We start from the raw sequence: 14,022 nt of genomic DNA, 5'->3' as shown, positions 1-14,022 counted from the left end.
CAGCGCGCCCCGCCGAGCCCAGCTCCAGCCCTGCGGGCCCGGGGAGCGGCGCCCCGGCGGGGGCCGAGGCCGGAGCCGCTCTGCCGGGCTCCAGGGCTCCGACTCCTCCTCCCCCGGCGCCGCCGCCGCCCGCCGCGCCGGGTCCTAAAGTCGCGCGACTCAAGAGGATGGTGCGCCTGGCCGCGGAGCTGCTGCTGCTGCTGGGGCTGCTACTGCTCACGCTGCACATCACGGTTCTGCGCGGATCCGGAGCCGCCGACCTGCAGGACGGGGCCACCCGAAACGACAGCGGGTCCCAGCTGCAGGTGAGTGAACCGCCCGAGAAGGGCGTGAGCGGCCGCGGGAAGCTGGGCGGCCAGCAGGGTGGGGAGCTAGCCCTGGGGAGAAGCAAGGAGGCGGGTCCTCCGTCCCACCAAAGAGCAGCTGTTTGGGCAGTACTTTTGCCAGAGCTACTCTGCTTCGGCAGAGGCAGAGTGGGGGCTAAACGTGGAGGGCCAACTGGCTCTGAGGTCTGCGGATGCACTCCTCAGATCTTTCACAGGTCAGGCACTGGGGAAGGAGGGCTAAGGGTGAGGCTTGGGATGCACGGACAAGTGGGGGGGGGGCACTGAATAACTTTAAGATAAGGAAGGATCGAGGTGGGGTGACATAAGAACTTATATAGAAGATAATGCCTCAAAACTATGTTTGGGAGAAAGAATTCAGTGGGTGTCCAAATAATGTTAAAGGTCAGGACGTTATTTCTGGAGAATAGCCAGACACCCCTACTTTGCCCATATGGTTCCTATACCTTCCTTGTGCCTCTGCCCTGTGCAAAGTGTTGTGGGGTCAAGGCACCTGTGGAGATTTGGTCTGAAGTTACTCAGTGCTTTTAAACTAGTAGTAAAGACTTCTTTCCAATGACCTCCTTCGAAAAGGTCACTTTAGGAATAGGATTCTGTCATCCATTTCAGCTCCAAAAAGGAAGGGTCAAGACCAGGGGACATATATCAGGCCATCAGATGCCAAGTGAGTTTTGCTGTCTGGGTGAAGGTTTTTTCCCACCTGGGATTTCCTGCTGCGACCTTGGAAAGTGCTGGGTCTAGGCCTGTGACAGCTGTAGCCCTGGAGAACCAGAAATAAGCAGGGATTTTCACCCAGACACAGAGACACAGTGAAATTTCGCCAGTCCCTAAAAATCTCAAGCCAGGCCTTTTAAAATGGTTCACTCTGCGAAGTCTAGATTTCATATCATTATATGATTTGTTGCAAAAAAATAAAAATAAGTAAAAAGGCCTATTATTAAGCAGAAAGGAGAGTATTTAAATACTTCAGCATCACTTATTTACTATTCTATTTTAAGAATGTTACGAGGATTTAACTCATTTAATTTCATCATAACCCTGTGCGGTACAAGATTGTGAATATCTCTGCCTTACAGATTGTGAAACTGAGGTACAGGAAGCTCAAGAAATTTGCCAAAGTTCACACATTCCTGCCTGTTGGGTCATTACACCAAACTGTGTATGCCAGGCTAAAGCAAGGTGATCCCTACAAACACAAAGCAGGCATGCAAAAGTATAGACCTCAAGGTTTAACATTCTTTTAAACTTGGGACATTTCTAAGAACATCCTAGTTTTGTAGGCGCCTCTCATCTTACCTTGTGGGTAAACCTGTATAGTGACAGACATTTCTTTCTCCCTGGGGAAATGGAAACAACCACTGTCGCCTGAACCTGTTCACTGCCAGTCTAACATGTCCAAATAATTCTTAATATCTTCAAGGTTTCTGGAAATTGTATTTTATACATGATGCTTTCTTTCCTCTTGGACTCATGAAAAGCTGTAAAAATGATGTTCTATGGAAAAGTAAATTTGGCAGAGTTCTTTATGAGGCGCTTGCTCTCGTTAGAATAACCTGGGGTCGGCCCTTTCTGCCCCAACAGTAAGTTAATGAGAGAAGCAGCTGGTGGAATTGGATTGGATTCTAAAAGGCGACTTTGGTTGAAGAACAGCCCCTAAAGGGCAAAAGAAGTAGGGGGTTTAGAAAGAGTAATAATGCTCCTAGGACTATCTGAGGTCCCAAGTAGCTGCCAATCCATTGGCTTCAGCTTATCTTGTAACAGTGTTCAGTTATGACCATTCAAAGCACTCACTTAACCAAGCAGAGTGATGAGTTTCACAGGTTAGTTTATAACTTGTTCCTTTAGTAATTTCTTATTATAAAAGTTTTATATTCTTCCTGACCAAAGTTATTTCTTGGGTTCTGATTCTCCAAAGATAGTACGAGTCAAATGGACAGAGCATGTTCAGCCAACTAGCGTCTGCAAAAGACATTTATCTGTGGTGCGCCGGCTGCAGAGAGTGAATTTGCTAGCAACAGGTGTATTTGATGACAAAACGGGGGTCACTGTATTCTTTATGTTTTCCAGACATTTTAAACCCAAGTCTTAAACCCCATTTAAAGTTTTTGGCTGCTAAAGCCCTTCTTAGAAATCAGAAACTCAACTGTTCCTTACATTTTATTGTTGTTATTTCTGTTTACAATATTCCAAGATCTGTTGTTGGCTGAGTCAGAAACATGCAGTGGTGAGTTTACCTCAGCTGTACCGTACTTGGAATTATTTAAAAAGCAGCACACTTTAAGATTTGGTGATTTTGGATGGATCAAAAAAATCAAATAAAACAGATTAAGAATAGTTGAAGATTTTTAAGTCCCTTTTAAGTGCCATGCAGTGCTGTTAGCACTTTACACATATTAACATCTTCAATCTCATTAACCCTCTTTCAAATGGAGAAACTGACATTAGGTAACTTCCTCTAAGTTGAAAAGCTCTTGAATTTTCTTCTGTTATTTTATAGCATAAAAATGAATGCCATATATGCTGTATAGTGCATTCTAAATTATATGTTCATATTCCAAGTTCTTGGTAAACCCATAATAAAAAAACTTTTAGCAAGTTATATTTTCAAATATATTTACCATCTTACTGTGTCAATTATAAATACATACAAGTATATACAAGTATAGACTTCCATTATATTTGTACATATATACACATTTTAAAACAAGATTTTTTTGATAGTTTCAGCATTCTAGGGAGTCCAGGTTTGACCTTGTAAATGACTGACCCATTTCTGCAAGTATGTTGCTGGGAGATGCCAGTAAAATACTGTGAGCACATAATATTCTCTCAGTTAGCAAGTCATAAAATGTCTTTGCACTGTTTTCAATATTTTAAAGAATCTAGTAAGAAATTCTACAGTTTGGGGCATGAACTGCATAAAAATTCATGGAAGCATCAACTTTTTTGCTTTTTATAAAACCTTACCTCTTTATTGGAATAACTATGTGTTGTTCAGATATTCAGATTAGTTCTTACATATGTCTTTAAATAATAGTGAGAAAACAATTATATATAATAAAAGCAGTCTGGAAAACAGAACATTCCAAAATACAAACTCCATAGGCAATAACAATTATAATCAAAACAATGATATCTCTTTTATATGAAATTCACAAATATCTTTCTAATAAATCTCAGTCTGCTTTAGAATCATTTTTTTAAAAATATATATTTTTTATGTGTATGAGTGTATTGCCTGCATGTATGTGAGTGCACCTGTGTCATGCAGTGCCACAGAGGTCAGAAGATGGCATGGGAGTCCCTTAGAACCAGAGTCAAGGACAGATCATAGGTGCCATGTAGGTGCTGGGACTCGAACCCGGGTCCTCTGCAAGAGCAGTCAGTACTCTCAACCGCTGAGCCATCTCTCCAGCCCCTAGAATCATGATTTTTAGTAGTAAAGCCAGACCTCATTAAATAGGCAGTGAGATTTAAGTAAGTTTAATAAAATACCAAATTGGTTATTTTTACAATAACGTGAAAGGACACAGAACTCCAAACTTTAATGAAATGATTTTTTTCTTGATCTGCTGTCTCCGTGAGCAAGCGCACTGCCTCTTTCATTGTCTGTAACCTTCAGTCAACATTTAGCTTCTAGCACTCACTCAGGGCTTCTCCTGAGCCATGTAGCACCAGAAGCAAAAGCACTGCTGAGTGAAGTTTCTCACAGCGACCCTAAGGGATGCCTGAAACTGCAGATAGTGTCAGATCCTATGCACTATGTTTCCCCCTCTTCATGCATGCTTGTGATAGTCTAATTTATAAATTAGACACAGTAACTTGGAGGCTGGAGAGATGACACAGTGGTTAATAGCACTGCTCTTGCAGAGGACCTGGGTTCAGTTCCCAGCATTGACATGGCAGCTAACAACTGTCTGTAACTCCAGTTCCAGGGGGTCTGACACCTTCTTCTAACTTCTGCCAGCATCACACACATGTGGAGTGCTTACACACAGGCAAAATACCCATACACATAAAATTTTAAATAAATAAATAAATAAATTTTTAAAGAACAGTAATGTGTAATAAGAACAGTTACAGTATATTATTTTTTAAAAATTCATCACTCTAACCAAAACAGCATGCATTTAAGCTCACAAATGACTTATTTCTGAAATTTTCCATTTAATATTTTCAGACCACAATTAATTGCTGGTATCTTTAGCCACAGAAAGTGAAACCACAGATGAGGGACTGGTGTAACCATTCCACAGATGAGGACACTGGGACTGAAGTGATTTTAGGAACTTGCTCAAAGCTATACAGCTCAGGGAGGGAGAAACTAAGACTTGGACCCAGATAGGCTGACTGTGGGGTGTAAGTTCTTGATCCCATCATCAGCAAGATTCCTCCAGCTTTGATTCAAGTTAATCATTATTTATGCTTCTTGTCTCCCAACTTGCGTTGTCCACTCTCCAGTCAAACAATTGCTCTTATCACTGGACTCTTATAAGTGATGGGTAATCACCCTACTTCACTACTGCTGCATAACAAGCCACTCCACGATTTAGTGGCTTAATGTGACAACATTATTTGCTCATCAGTTTGTATGTCAGTGTCTTGCTCTGGCTCAGATGGGTGTTTTCTGTTTATTGTCCCTTAAATTGTCCATGTGCCTATGTCCTCTGTTGGTTTAATGTGGGTAGGGTAGTGCAGTGACTTCACTCATAAGTCTGATGGCTGGTGCTGGTTGTCACCTGGGTGATCTCTCTACAGAACTGCTCATCCTCAAGAAGAGGCACTTACACATCTCCATGTGGTGGAGTCAGAGCACCAAGCAAATGCAAGCAGGAGGTGTAAGGCCCATCAACAAACTTCACATTGACACTTTAGTCCCATTCTGTTATTCAGACAAATCAGGGGGTCAACTTTGATTCTCAGGAACTGGAAATAGATTCTGCCTCTTGTTGGGAAGAACCACAGAGTTATATTATGAAGGAGAAAGTGAATCTGAAGGAATCCTTGAGGACATCTTTGCAAAATACCTACAATACTGATCTTCTGTCTCACGCACTTTGTAAATGTCTTGCCCGTCTGCCTTGTTTATGTTGTCTTTGGCTAGGTAGCAACTTTCTTTCTTAAATATACTCAATTCTGAATCCTTTCTTAAGGACTTATTGTTAAAGATTGTAAAAATATTTAAATATATTCTGTTCTAATAGGTTTACAATTATACTTTTTAGAACTTCAATTTGCTTTAAAGCTACTTGTGGGTTTTAAATATATAACTTTGTTTTTGCCCAAGTGAATAATCTAGTCATCTTATCATACCTGTTAAATAACCAAGTACTAAAGTTTTCTCATATACATAAATCTCTTTCTTCATACATTTATTCATGAACAAATACCACTGTTTTGTGTATTTCCGTGATATATTTTAATAGGGGAAATGTCCTTTAAAAAAAATTCTGGGCCACTGAGATGGCTCAGTAGGTAAAGGAACTTATCACCAACCTGACAACCTCTGATGGCCTGAGTTCTCAAGAACACACATGGTGGAAGGAAAGAACCGACTCTTGCAAGTTGTCCTCTGACCTCCACAAGTACACTGTGGCACGTGTACACACACACACACACACACACAGAGAGAGAGAGAGAGAGAGAGAGAGAGAGAGAGAGAGAGAGAGAGAGAAAGAGAGAGAACAATTAATTAAATAAATAAATATTAAGAACAATTCTTAGACATTCTTATAAAATGTGTTCTAGTGGACATTAGAATTATTTTGCTTAAAATCACTAAGGTTTTAATAAGAATTATTTTCACTGTTTTTGGCTAAGTTCAAAGAAGCAGTTTTTATCATTTTGAATTCTCCCATTCGGGATGAAATAGAAGTATTCTGCTTCTTGAATAAAACTTTATGATTTTGTTCACTTTTTCACAGTTTGTTTTATAGGTCGTTTTTGAGGTTTGATTGTTTCTGTGAATAGGATTTTACTTTTTGTTATGTTCCTCGATTTTGTCTTGAGCCTAAAAAAGCTACACTCAGCAATACACGCTTACAAGTATTTGTTCTTAGTGTGCTCCTGGAAGCTAGCCTTGTAGCAAGAATTCAAGTATTTTTTTCATTTTTTTTCACTAGCATTTTAAATAATAAAAATGGAATGCTCATTAAAAGAATATCCAAATACTCTTTAAATCCTCTTAATCCTTTCTCCTTGGTTGGGATCTCTGATTAATATTACAGGCGATTTCACTGTCAGTGCTCTATTCAAATTATGTAATATTTTAAATATTACATGATTTGTTTTTTCGTAATAATAATTTATGTTTTAATTTATGTTTTCTGAGAAAAATCATACATTTTAAAATGAGTTTTAGTTTTATTAGTATGAGGCTTGTCCTAGTTTGTTTCTTCATTGCTGTGACAAAATACTCCCAAATACCAACTTGGGGAGGAAAGGGTTTATTTGGCTTACATCTCTCAGGTTCATCACCAAGGGAGGCCAAAGTAGGAACTCAGGGCAGGAACCTGGAGGCAGGAGCTGGAGCACAGGCCATGGAGGAACGCTGCTTACTGGCTTGCTCTCCTAGCCCCTGCTCAGCCTGCCTTCTTATGCAACACAGGCCCACCTGCCCAGGGGTGGCACCACCCACAGTGGGCTGGGCCCTCCCACATCACTTATCAAGAAGATGCCCTTCAGACATGGCCACAGGCCAGTCCAATAGAGGCAATTCCCCAGCTGAGGCTCCCTCAACCCGTGTGTCAAGTTGACACTAAAGCTGTCCAGCACAAGGCTTATGTGTAGTATAAGCTTTTACAACTATTTCATTATTTCATATTTTTTGTGGTATACAAAGTCTTACACATAAGACCTTTAGGATCAATATTCCTATTTAATTATATAATCCATTTTCATCCTGATTTACCTGCTGATTCCTGAAGTAAAATTGCTGTGATCTTACACTGTTGCTGCAGCTTTTTCTCTCCTTGTTACCCTAATTCTGTTCTTTTCTATTCACATTTCTAGACTCCAAAGTGTTAGAACATAAAACGTCTTTAAGAGGTTTTATTTTTATCAAAGTGAATTTACCTCCTTTATTGCCATGTATATTAAATTTTTTGTTGTTTTTTGTTTCTATTTTTATTCCTGATTTATTTTTGTTTTCTTTTGGCATTTGTTTGGGTATAGTTTTATAGCCTATAGTTTCTATGCTTCCTGTGCTTTTAAAAATTTAAACATCTAGTATTGATAACCTGTGCCTCGATTTTCTTATTTTATGAGATAAATCACAAAGTAACTATTCACAATTACCATGGTTACTGCTAAGTTCAAATATATGTTTTCCAGTTTACTTGTTCTCAAACTTCCAATTTTTTCTTTTTGCAGGCCCCTTATGTGCACCCCCCAAGCCTGTGTGACTTTAGAGAGTTAGCCTCTCTAATAGCTTTATATTTATTTAGTTCATTTTCCCTCAAGTTATGGAAGCTAGGTGTCTTATTCCTCCTCCTCCTCCTCCTCCTCCTCCTACTACTACTACTAATTTTTAATATTTTATTTATTATTTTTATTTTATGTGTATGAGTGTTTTGCTTGCATGTATGTACATGCACATTTGTTGTGCAATGCCTGTGGAGGTCAGACGAGGGCATCAGATCCCTGGAACTGGAGTTATGGACAGTTTTTAAGCTGCCACGTGGGTGCAGGAAACCAAACCTGGGCCCTCTGCAAGAGCAGCCAGTGCTCTTAACCACTTAGACATCTCTCCAGCCCTACTTAAAATTTTAAAAAATATTTTTTGCTTATACTTTTATAACAATGCTTAAAATTAATCAGTATATATAAACTAAATCCCTCAGAGGACAAGATCCTGGCATGTTCTTTCTGACTGTAGGCTGTTTCTAAATTTTTTAAATTGCATTTTCTGGAATTTTAGTGTTAGAGTTTTCCCTTCGCCTTCCCTTTTCGTTACACTTATCTTAGCAAGCAGTTGTTGCCAATTTGATTTTGTGCTCAATAATTATTTTGCTTTAGCCAAAACATCCATATATTTATCTGCTTCTCAAAGCTCATATTTTAATCTGTTATGTTACTGAATACATTCTCAAAGAGTTTTCAAAAAAGAGTGTTTATCAATTGTAAAATCCCCAAGAACTTATATTTTTAAGCATCTTTATTTGATTCTTATTAAGTAATGCCAGTATGGCAGCTGACTGGGTTTTATGTTGTTTGCCCTCAGAATTTTGAAGCTATCATTCAGTTTTATTATACTACCTCATGTTTTACAGGAAAGTTTAATATAATGTCTTATAGGTGATTGTTGAAGCATATGAGGCAAGTGCTCTATCTCTGTAATAAACCCCTCACCCTCTGATTTAAAAAAATCTTGAAGCTTTAAAGATTTTTCTATTCGCTTATAATATGCAGAAATTTCATCAGGTTGTGCTTAGATTCTGGGCTTAGTTAGCTCTTAGTCCTGTGCAGCAGATGGCATGTCCTTTTTATCTGGAGCCCTAAGCTTGTACTCAGCTTAGACGATTTCTTTAGTCACTTCTTTTATTTCCAGTGTTCTTACACTGTCCTTCTAGAACTCTTGTGAAAGTTTGAAGCTAATATTTGAAGGTAATTTCGAAGTCTGTCTTCAGTGTCTCTTAATTTTCCCTCCTATACTTACGCCTGTTTTTAAAGCATGCTTTATGTCTTACCTGAATCTTCCTTGGTGCTTTGTTTAGAAGTAAGTGAGCTGTCACAGTGTGTGTCAGGTGGAATGTCACATCTAGGCAGTCTGAAACTAGGACTAAGGGAGCAGTGCTTTTATTCTTAGTCCTTGGTCTTTACCCCCAATACTTAATAGTCCTGACTGATTTCATCAAATCACATTCATATCCTCTCCTCTCTCCTTTCCTCTCTTCTTTTTCCTATTTTTAACTTCATTTCTTTCTCATTCTTCCCTTTCTCTCCTTTTTTCTCTAAATTCAAAAAGTCTTTAAAACAATGTATGATTTACATGCAATAAAATGGACGTATCCTAAGAGTTCAGTTATGTCGTTTGATGGCTATATGCGCCTGTACAGCTACCATCAAAGTTAAGATATAGACCACCCTCCATCACTAGATGGCTTTCAGGTGTATCTTTGTAGGCAATTCTCTCCTTTCAAAGGCAACCTACACCTAATGCCCACCACTATAGATTAGTTTTGCCTGTTCTAGTATTCACATACACGGAATTGTACTGTACCTTTTTCTGTGTGTCTGGCGTCTTTATTCAGCATACTGTATTTGAATTTGAGAGTCTTAAAAAAGTTATATCAGTAGATTTCTTCAATGCTGATATTCCATTCTATGATCATCCCATAATTTTGATTATCCATTCCCCAGCAATAGATTTTTACTTTCCAATTGCTTATATATTGTGAACATCATGTTAATATCCTCATAAAAGTCTTTCTGAGAACAAATATTTTCATTTCTTGTGAATAAATATCTAGTAACAAAATGGTTTTCTTTTTTTAAAGAAAGACCATGGGTTCTTTTTTCTTTTATTATTTGTTATTTTTATTTTATGTGTATGAGTGTATTGTCTGCATGTATATTAAGTGCACACGTGTCATGCAATGCCCACAGAGGTCAGAAGAGGGCTTCGGATCCCCTGGAACTGGAGTTACGAACAGTTGTTAGCCGCCATGTGGGTGATGGGAATTAAACTCAGGTCCTCTGCAAGAGCAGCTAGAGCTCTTAACCGCTGAGCCATCTCTCCAGCCCCACGAAATTGTTCTTGATAATATTAAACAAAATTTTCTCGGGGGACTAATTTTTCCAAAGATCCTTCTTCTACTTCCAATCCTGAACTAACCCACTTTCAGTTCTTTGGCATTTGTTTCATATCTACAAGAACCCTCTTCCCCCTCTTTAGATGGACCCTTTTAGCCTCCCACGTGATTTTCTATTGCTTATGTCATGTCAGTACAATTGAAAGAAGAAAACACAAATGCTTATTAAGTCACTCTGAACGGAAACACTATAGTCTTACTGATTTTCATACATAAAAGTTCTACTTAATCATGTTCTTCCAGCCATGATGTAAAAGGTATTGATCTTTGAGGCTGAAGGATGCCCTGAGAATTATTCATTCACTAAAGAAGAATCTATCTGGGGTTTCAGACCTCTAAATGAACCATCAAAATATCTTCTATATGTCATTCAAGTATTTTTTAAATTTATTTTTTATTGAATGTGCATTTCATACAAAACATCTTGATCATCTTTAACCCCCTCCCCCATCTGGATCCCCCCCATAGCCTGCCCCACCAGATTTTATGCATTCTGCCATATATGTTAGGGACTATCGAGTCAAATTAGTGTACCCAGATGTCCCTCAGTGCAAGCTCATCCACTGGGGTCTAGTCAGTCTATCTAGAGTTTCTCCCTTAAAGATCAACTCTCCCTCACCCAGCAATAATCAGCTGCCAATAGTTCTTCAGCTAAGGTTGGGGCCTGCTATCCATTTCTTGAATTCTATGCTGGGTTTTTGACTGCTTGAGTTTGCATGGGTCTTGTGCATGCTGACACCATTGCTGTAAGTTCATATGAGCAAGGTCCCAGGGGTCTGTAAGACTCTGTTTCCTATTACAGAGTTCTACAACTGGTCACACACAGAGAATAAGTGCCTTTGAGATGTCCAACCCTAAGTGACACCTCTACAATGGAACCTCTATACCTAAGACTCACAGAATGTAGTGGAATGTAGGGGCAGAGAGAATACCAATGCATCTTTCAACTCTCATCAATGAAGCTCCCTCATGCAACAGAAGGCTATGAACACAAAAGGCCACAAATGGCCTAAGTATAGAGGATAAGAGTCTACACAGTGTGCGTCCCCAGACTCCTATATTAAACTTCACCCAACCAGGGCTCAGGGACCATTGCAGAAGAGGGGATGGAAAGATTGTAAGAGCCAGGGGAAGAGGTGCATGATCATTCAAGTATTTTTAATCCTCGGTATCAGATCATTCTTACTTTGATATGCCTTTAGAGACTTTAGGCTGCAACTTAATTTCATCTTCACTTTTCATCTCTCTAGTGTTCACAAGCAGGTGGCTGCCGTCTCTCCAGGGAATATATACACCTAGAGATTACAATGCAAGATTCCTCTGAGTGTTCCAGTTTCGGTGTCTCAGTTTCTTTGGCTTGTTTTCATTGGGTTAATTTTGCAACATTTTAGTGTTTTCTTTGGTTCTACTTTTTCCTTTCAAATTCAAAGTCCATTTTTCTTTTGGAACCCTTGGCTTACCATTTTATAATTTAGAAAGAATAGGTGGTGATGACGGCCCCTTCTTCTGAGACAGTAAAGGATATTCCTCTATCCCTGCTCATTCCCCCAAAGTCAGAAGATTATTTAGAGACTAGGACAGTAGCATCTGTTTAATGCTTACATTGTATGTGGTGGGTTCAAAGAAATGGCAAAGGAGTTTGTTGTTGGAAAAAAGCCAGATTTCATTTTGCATCCTTTTAAACTTTATGTAAGAAGTTCATGAGAAGCTGTGCACGTAAATACATAAAATTTACTGTCTTCCACGCATATCTGTGAGGACTCAGCATCAAGTACTGTACTTATCAAGCCAACATGCTAAAGACCAGCGTTCCTCTCAGTACTGAGCACCTAGCCCAGCATTCTTCTTGGTGAACGTGAGCACAGAATCTTGTCTGGGAGATGTCTCAAGTTTGCTCTTGGGAGAACCAGAATTAAATGGTGCACTATACACCCCAATGCTAGTCACTGGGGTGTCTACTTGTTGAGATAGCAGCAGAGCAGCGATTCCATGAGACCCCTGTTGCTTGTTGTCCATAACAACAACAACAACAAAATCTGTTAGCATCAGAAAAGGCTGTGCTGTGGGCAGTAAAAGAATCTAATACCCCATGCCTTCCCTACAGCTAGGAAAATCAGAGATAGGAAAAGTCAGGATTAGGATTAGGTAAGGACTACAAATTCCTGCTGTTTAGAAATATGGCTAATACATTTTCCCCTGAGAAGCTAATCCTTGTGGTCATTTACTGTTTTAAATGGGAGGACGAATGACAATGGGAAATCCTCAGAGTTCCATGTGTTGTCATCCAGTGCCTGAGAAAGCAGGGCAAATGATAAACAGCATCAACTCCCCAGGCACAGACCAGCAGGTGTTAGTGGGAAGTTGTTTCTGTAAACTTAGTAGAAGTAAAAACAGTGGGTTAACTACTCCTTCTTCCTGTTGGCATTGACCTTTGCCCATTTTAGTAAAGCAAATCATCTTGGTAGAGTGTTCTGTGGCTGATATGCCTCTGGGAGAGAGTAGCATTCCTCCTTCTCCCTGGAAGAGATACTGAAGCAGGGCCCGTGGAATGGGAACTATCACTTCAAGTTTGGGTTCCTGAACTGCTATATGTGCAATCTGGGGCAACTCAATCCCCACACATTCAACAGCAGTGACCTGGAAAACAGAAGATGGACTTGGAAGGCAATAGGCCAGGCCATTTCCTGCTGGACACTACATATCTATTTTCAAAAATAAGAAAATAGGGATAAAATGTACATGAAAGATACAGGAAGCTGGAAATAATGTCCTACCGATGCCAAACATTAATTTACTTCCACAGCATCCAGATAAAATATTGATGTCAATGAGAAAAAAAACACATGCGTGCGTACACACACACACACACACACGCACACACACACACATGCACCCATGACTACTTTCACTCAAAGCTAACTCTTGGAAATGGTAATGAAGGGAAAAGAAGAAATTAGTAGTTATTTCATTATTTTCTAAAACACAGCATTTTTTGAGGTGTGACTGATAAAGGATGAACTGTAAGTATTTAATGTGATTATTTGGGCAATATAGACACCTTTAAAGACATCAGCATCATGAATGTGATAAATTTCCAGAAGTTTCTTTATGCCCTGTTGTGATCTCTGAAATCTCTGGGTACTCACCCAGAGATTGCTTTCTGTCATTTAGATTCATTTTGCATTTCCTAAACTTTTTTGTCACTGGAACCACACACAATGCACAGTACGACATGACACAGCCTCTTTGCTCACATAATGAATTTGAGAATTATCCTTATTTTAGTCATAGGGAATTTGTTCCTTTTTACTGTCAATTAGTATTCCATTGTATGACTCCATTTACAGAATGGTAATCCATTGGCCCACTGAAAACCATTTAAGTTGTTCCTTATTTGGGAACTATTAAAATGGAGATGCTGAGAACATATGCTTTCATTTCTGCTGGGTATATATTTAGGAGCAAAATGGTTGTGTCATATGGTGGTTGCATGTTTAACTTATTGAGAAATAATGGCAATATACTTAATGTACTTACATAATATTCTTAGTATATACAATAACTCCTTGGCACCCTTGAAAAACTAAACAGAATTTGGAAGTTGAATTCCAGGGTGATATTTTTCTCAATTAAAATATCAATATTTGACCTCCAGTATATCATGAAAAACTGAAGGAAGGAAAGGGATCCTCTATCCTTAGAATGTTCCTTTTCCTTTCAAAATAACCAAAGTATAAATCCCAGAGGACTCAGTTCTCTAGATGACAGGGTAGCAGTGATGTGGTGGTCATGTGGGATGGGGATAGGAAACAAAAGTGAGTGCTGAACCAGAAAATAGGTGAGAAGCATGGCCTAGCTGACCTGTG

At 39.3% G+C, this 14,022-nt stretch overlaps 1 protein-coding gene across 1 annotated transcript in view; it reads left to right on the top strand.

Annotated features, from left to right (window-relative positions):
* The first annotated feature begins 6 nt into the window (after positions 1-6).
* The window catches only part of Ism1 (isthmin 1), an 86,907-nt gene continuing 72,891 nt past the window's right edge, over positions 7-14,022 (top strand). Inside the window, exon 1 of the mRNA XM_029560664.1 lies at positions 7-305. Coding sequence (XP_029416524.1) covers positions 168-305 — 138 coding nt within the window. The 5' untranslated portion in view covers positions 7-167. The remainder of the gene's footprint in view (positions 306-14,022) is intronic.

The sequence above is a fragment of the Nannospalax galili genome, unplaced genomic scaffold (assembly GCF_000622305.1).
Source record: "Nannospalax galili isolate Female #2095 unplaced genomic scaffold, S.galili_v1.0 scaffold151, whole genome shotgun sequence".
In the NCBI taxonomy this organism is placed as follows: Eukaryota; Metazoa; Chordata; class Mammalia; order Rodentia; family Spalacidae; genus Nannospalax; species Nannospalax galili.
The sequence above is the reverse complement of the archived record's forward strand: the minus strand, read 5'-3'. Positions and strand labels throughout refer to the sequence as shown.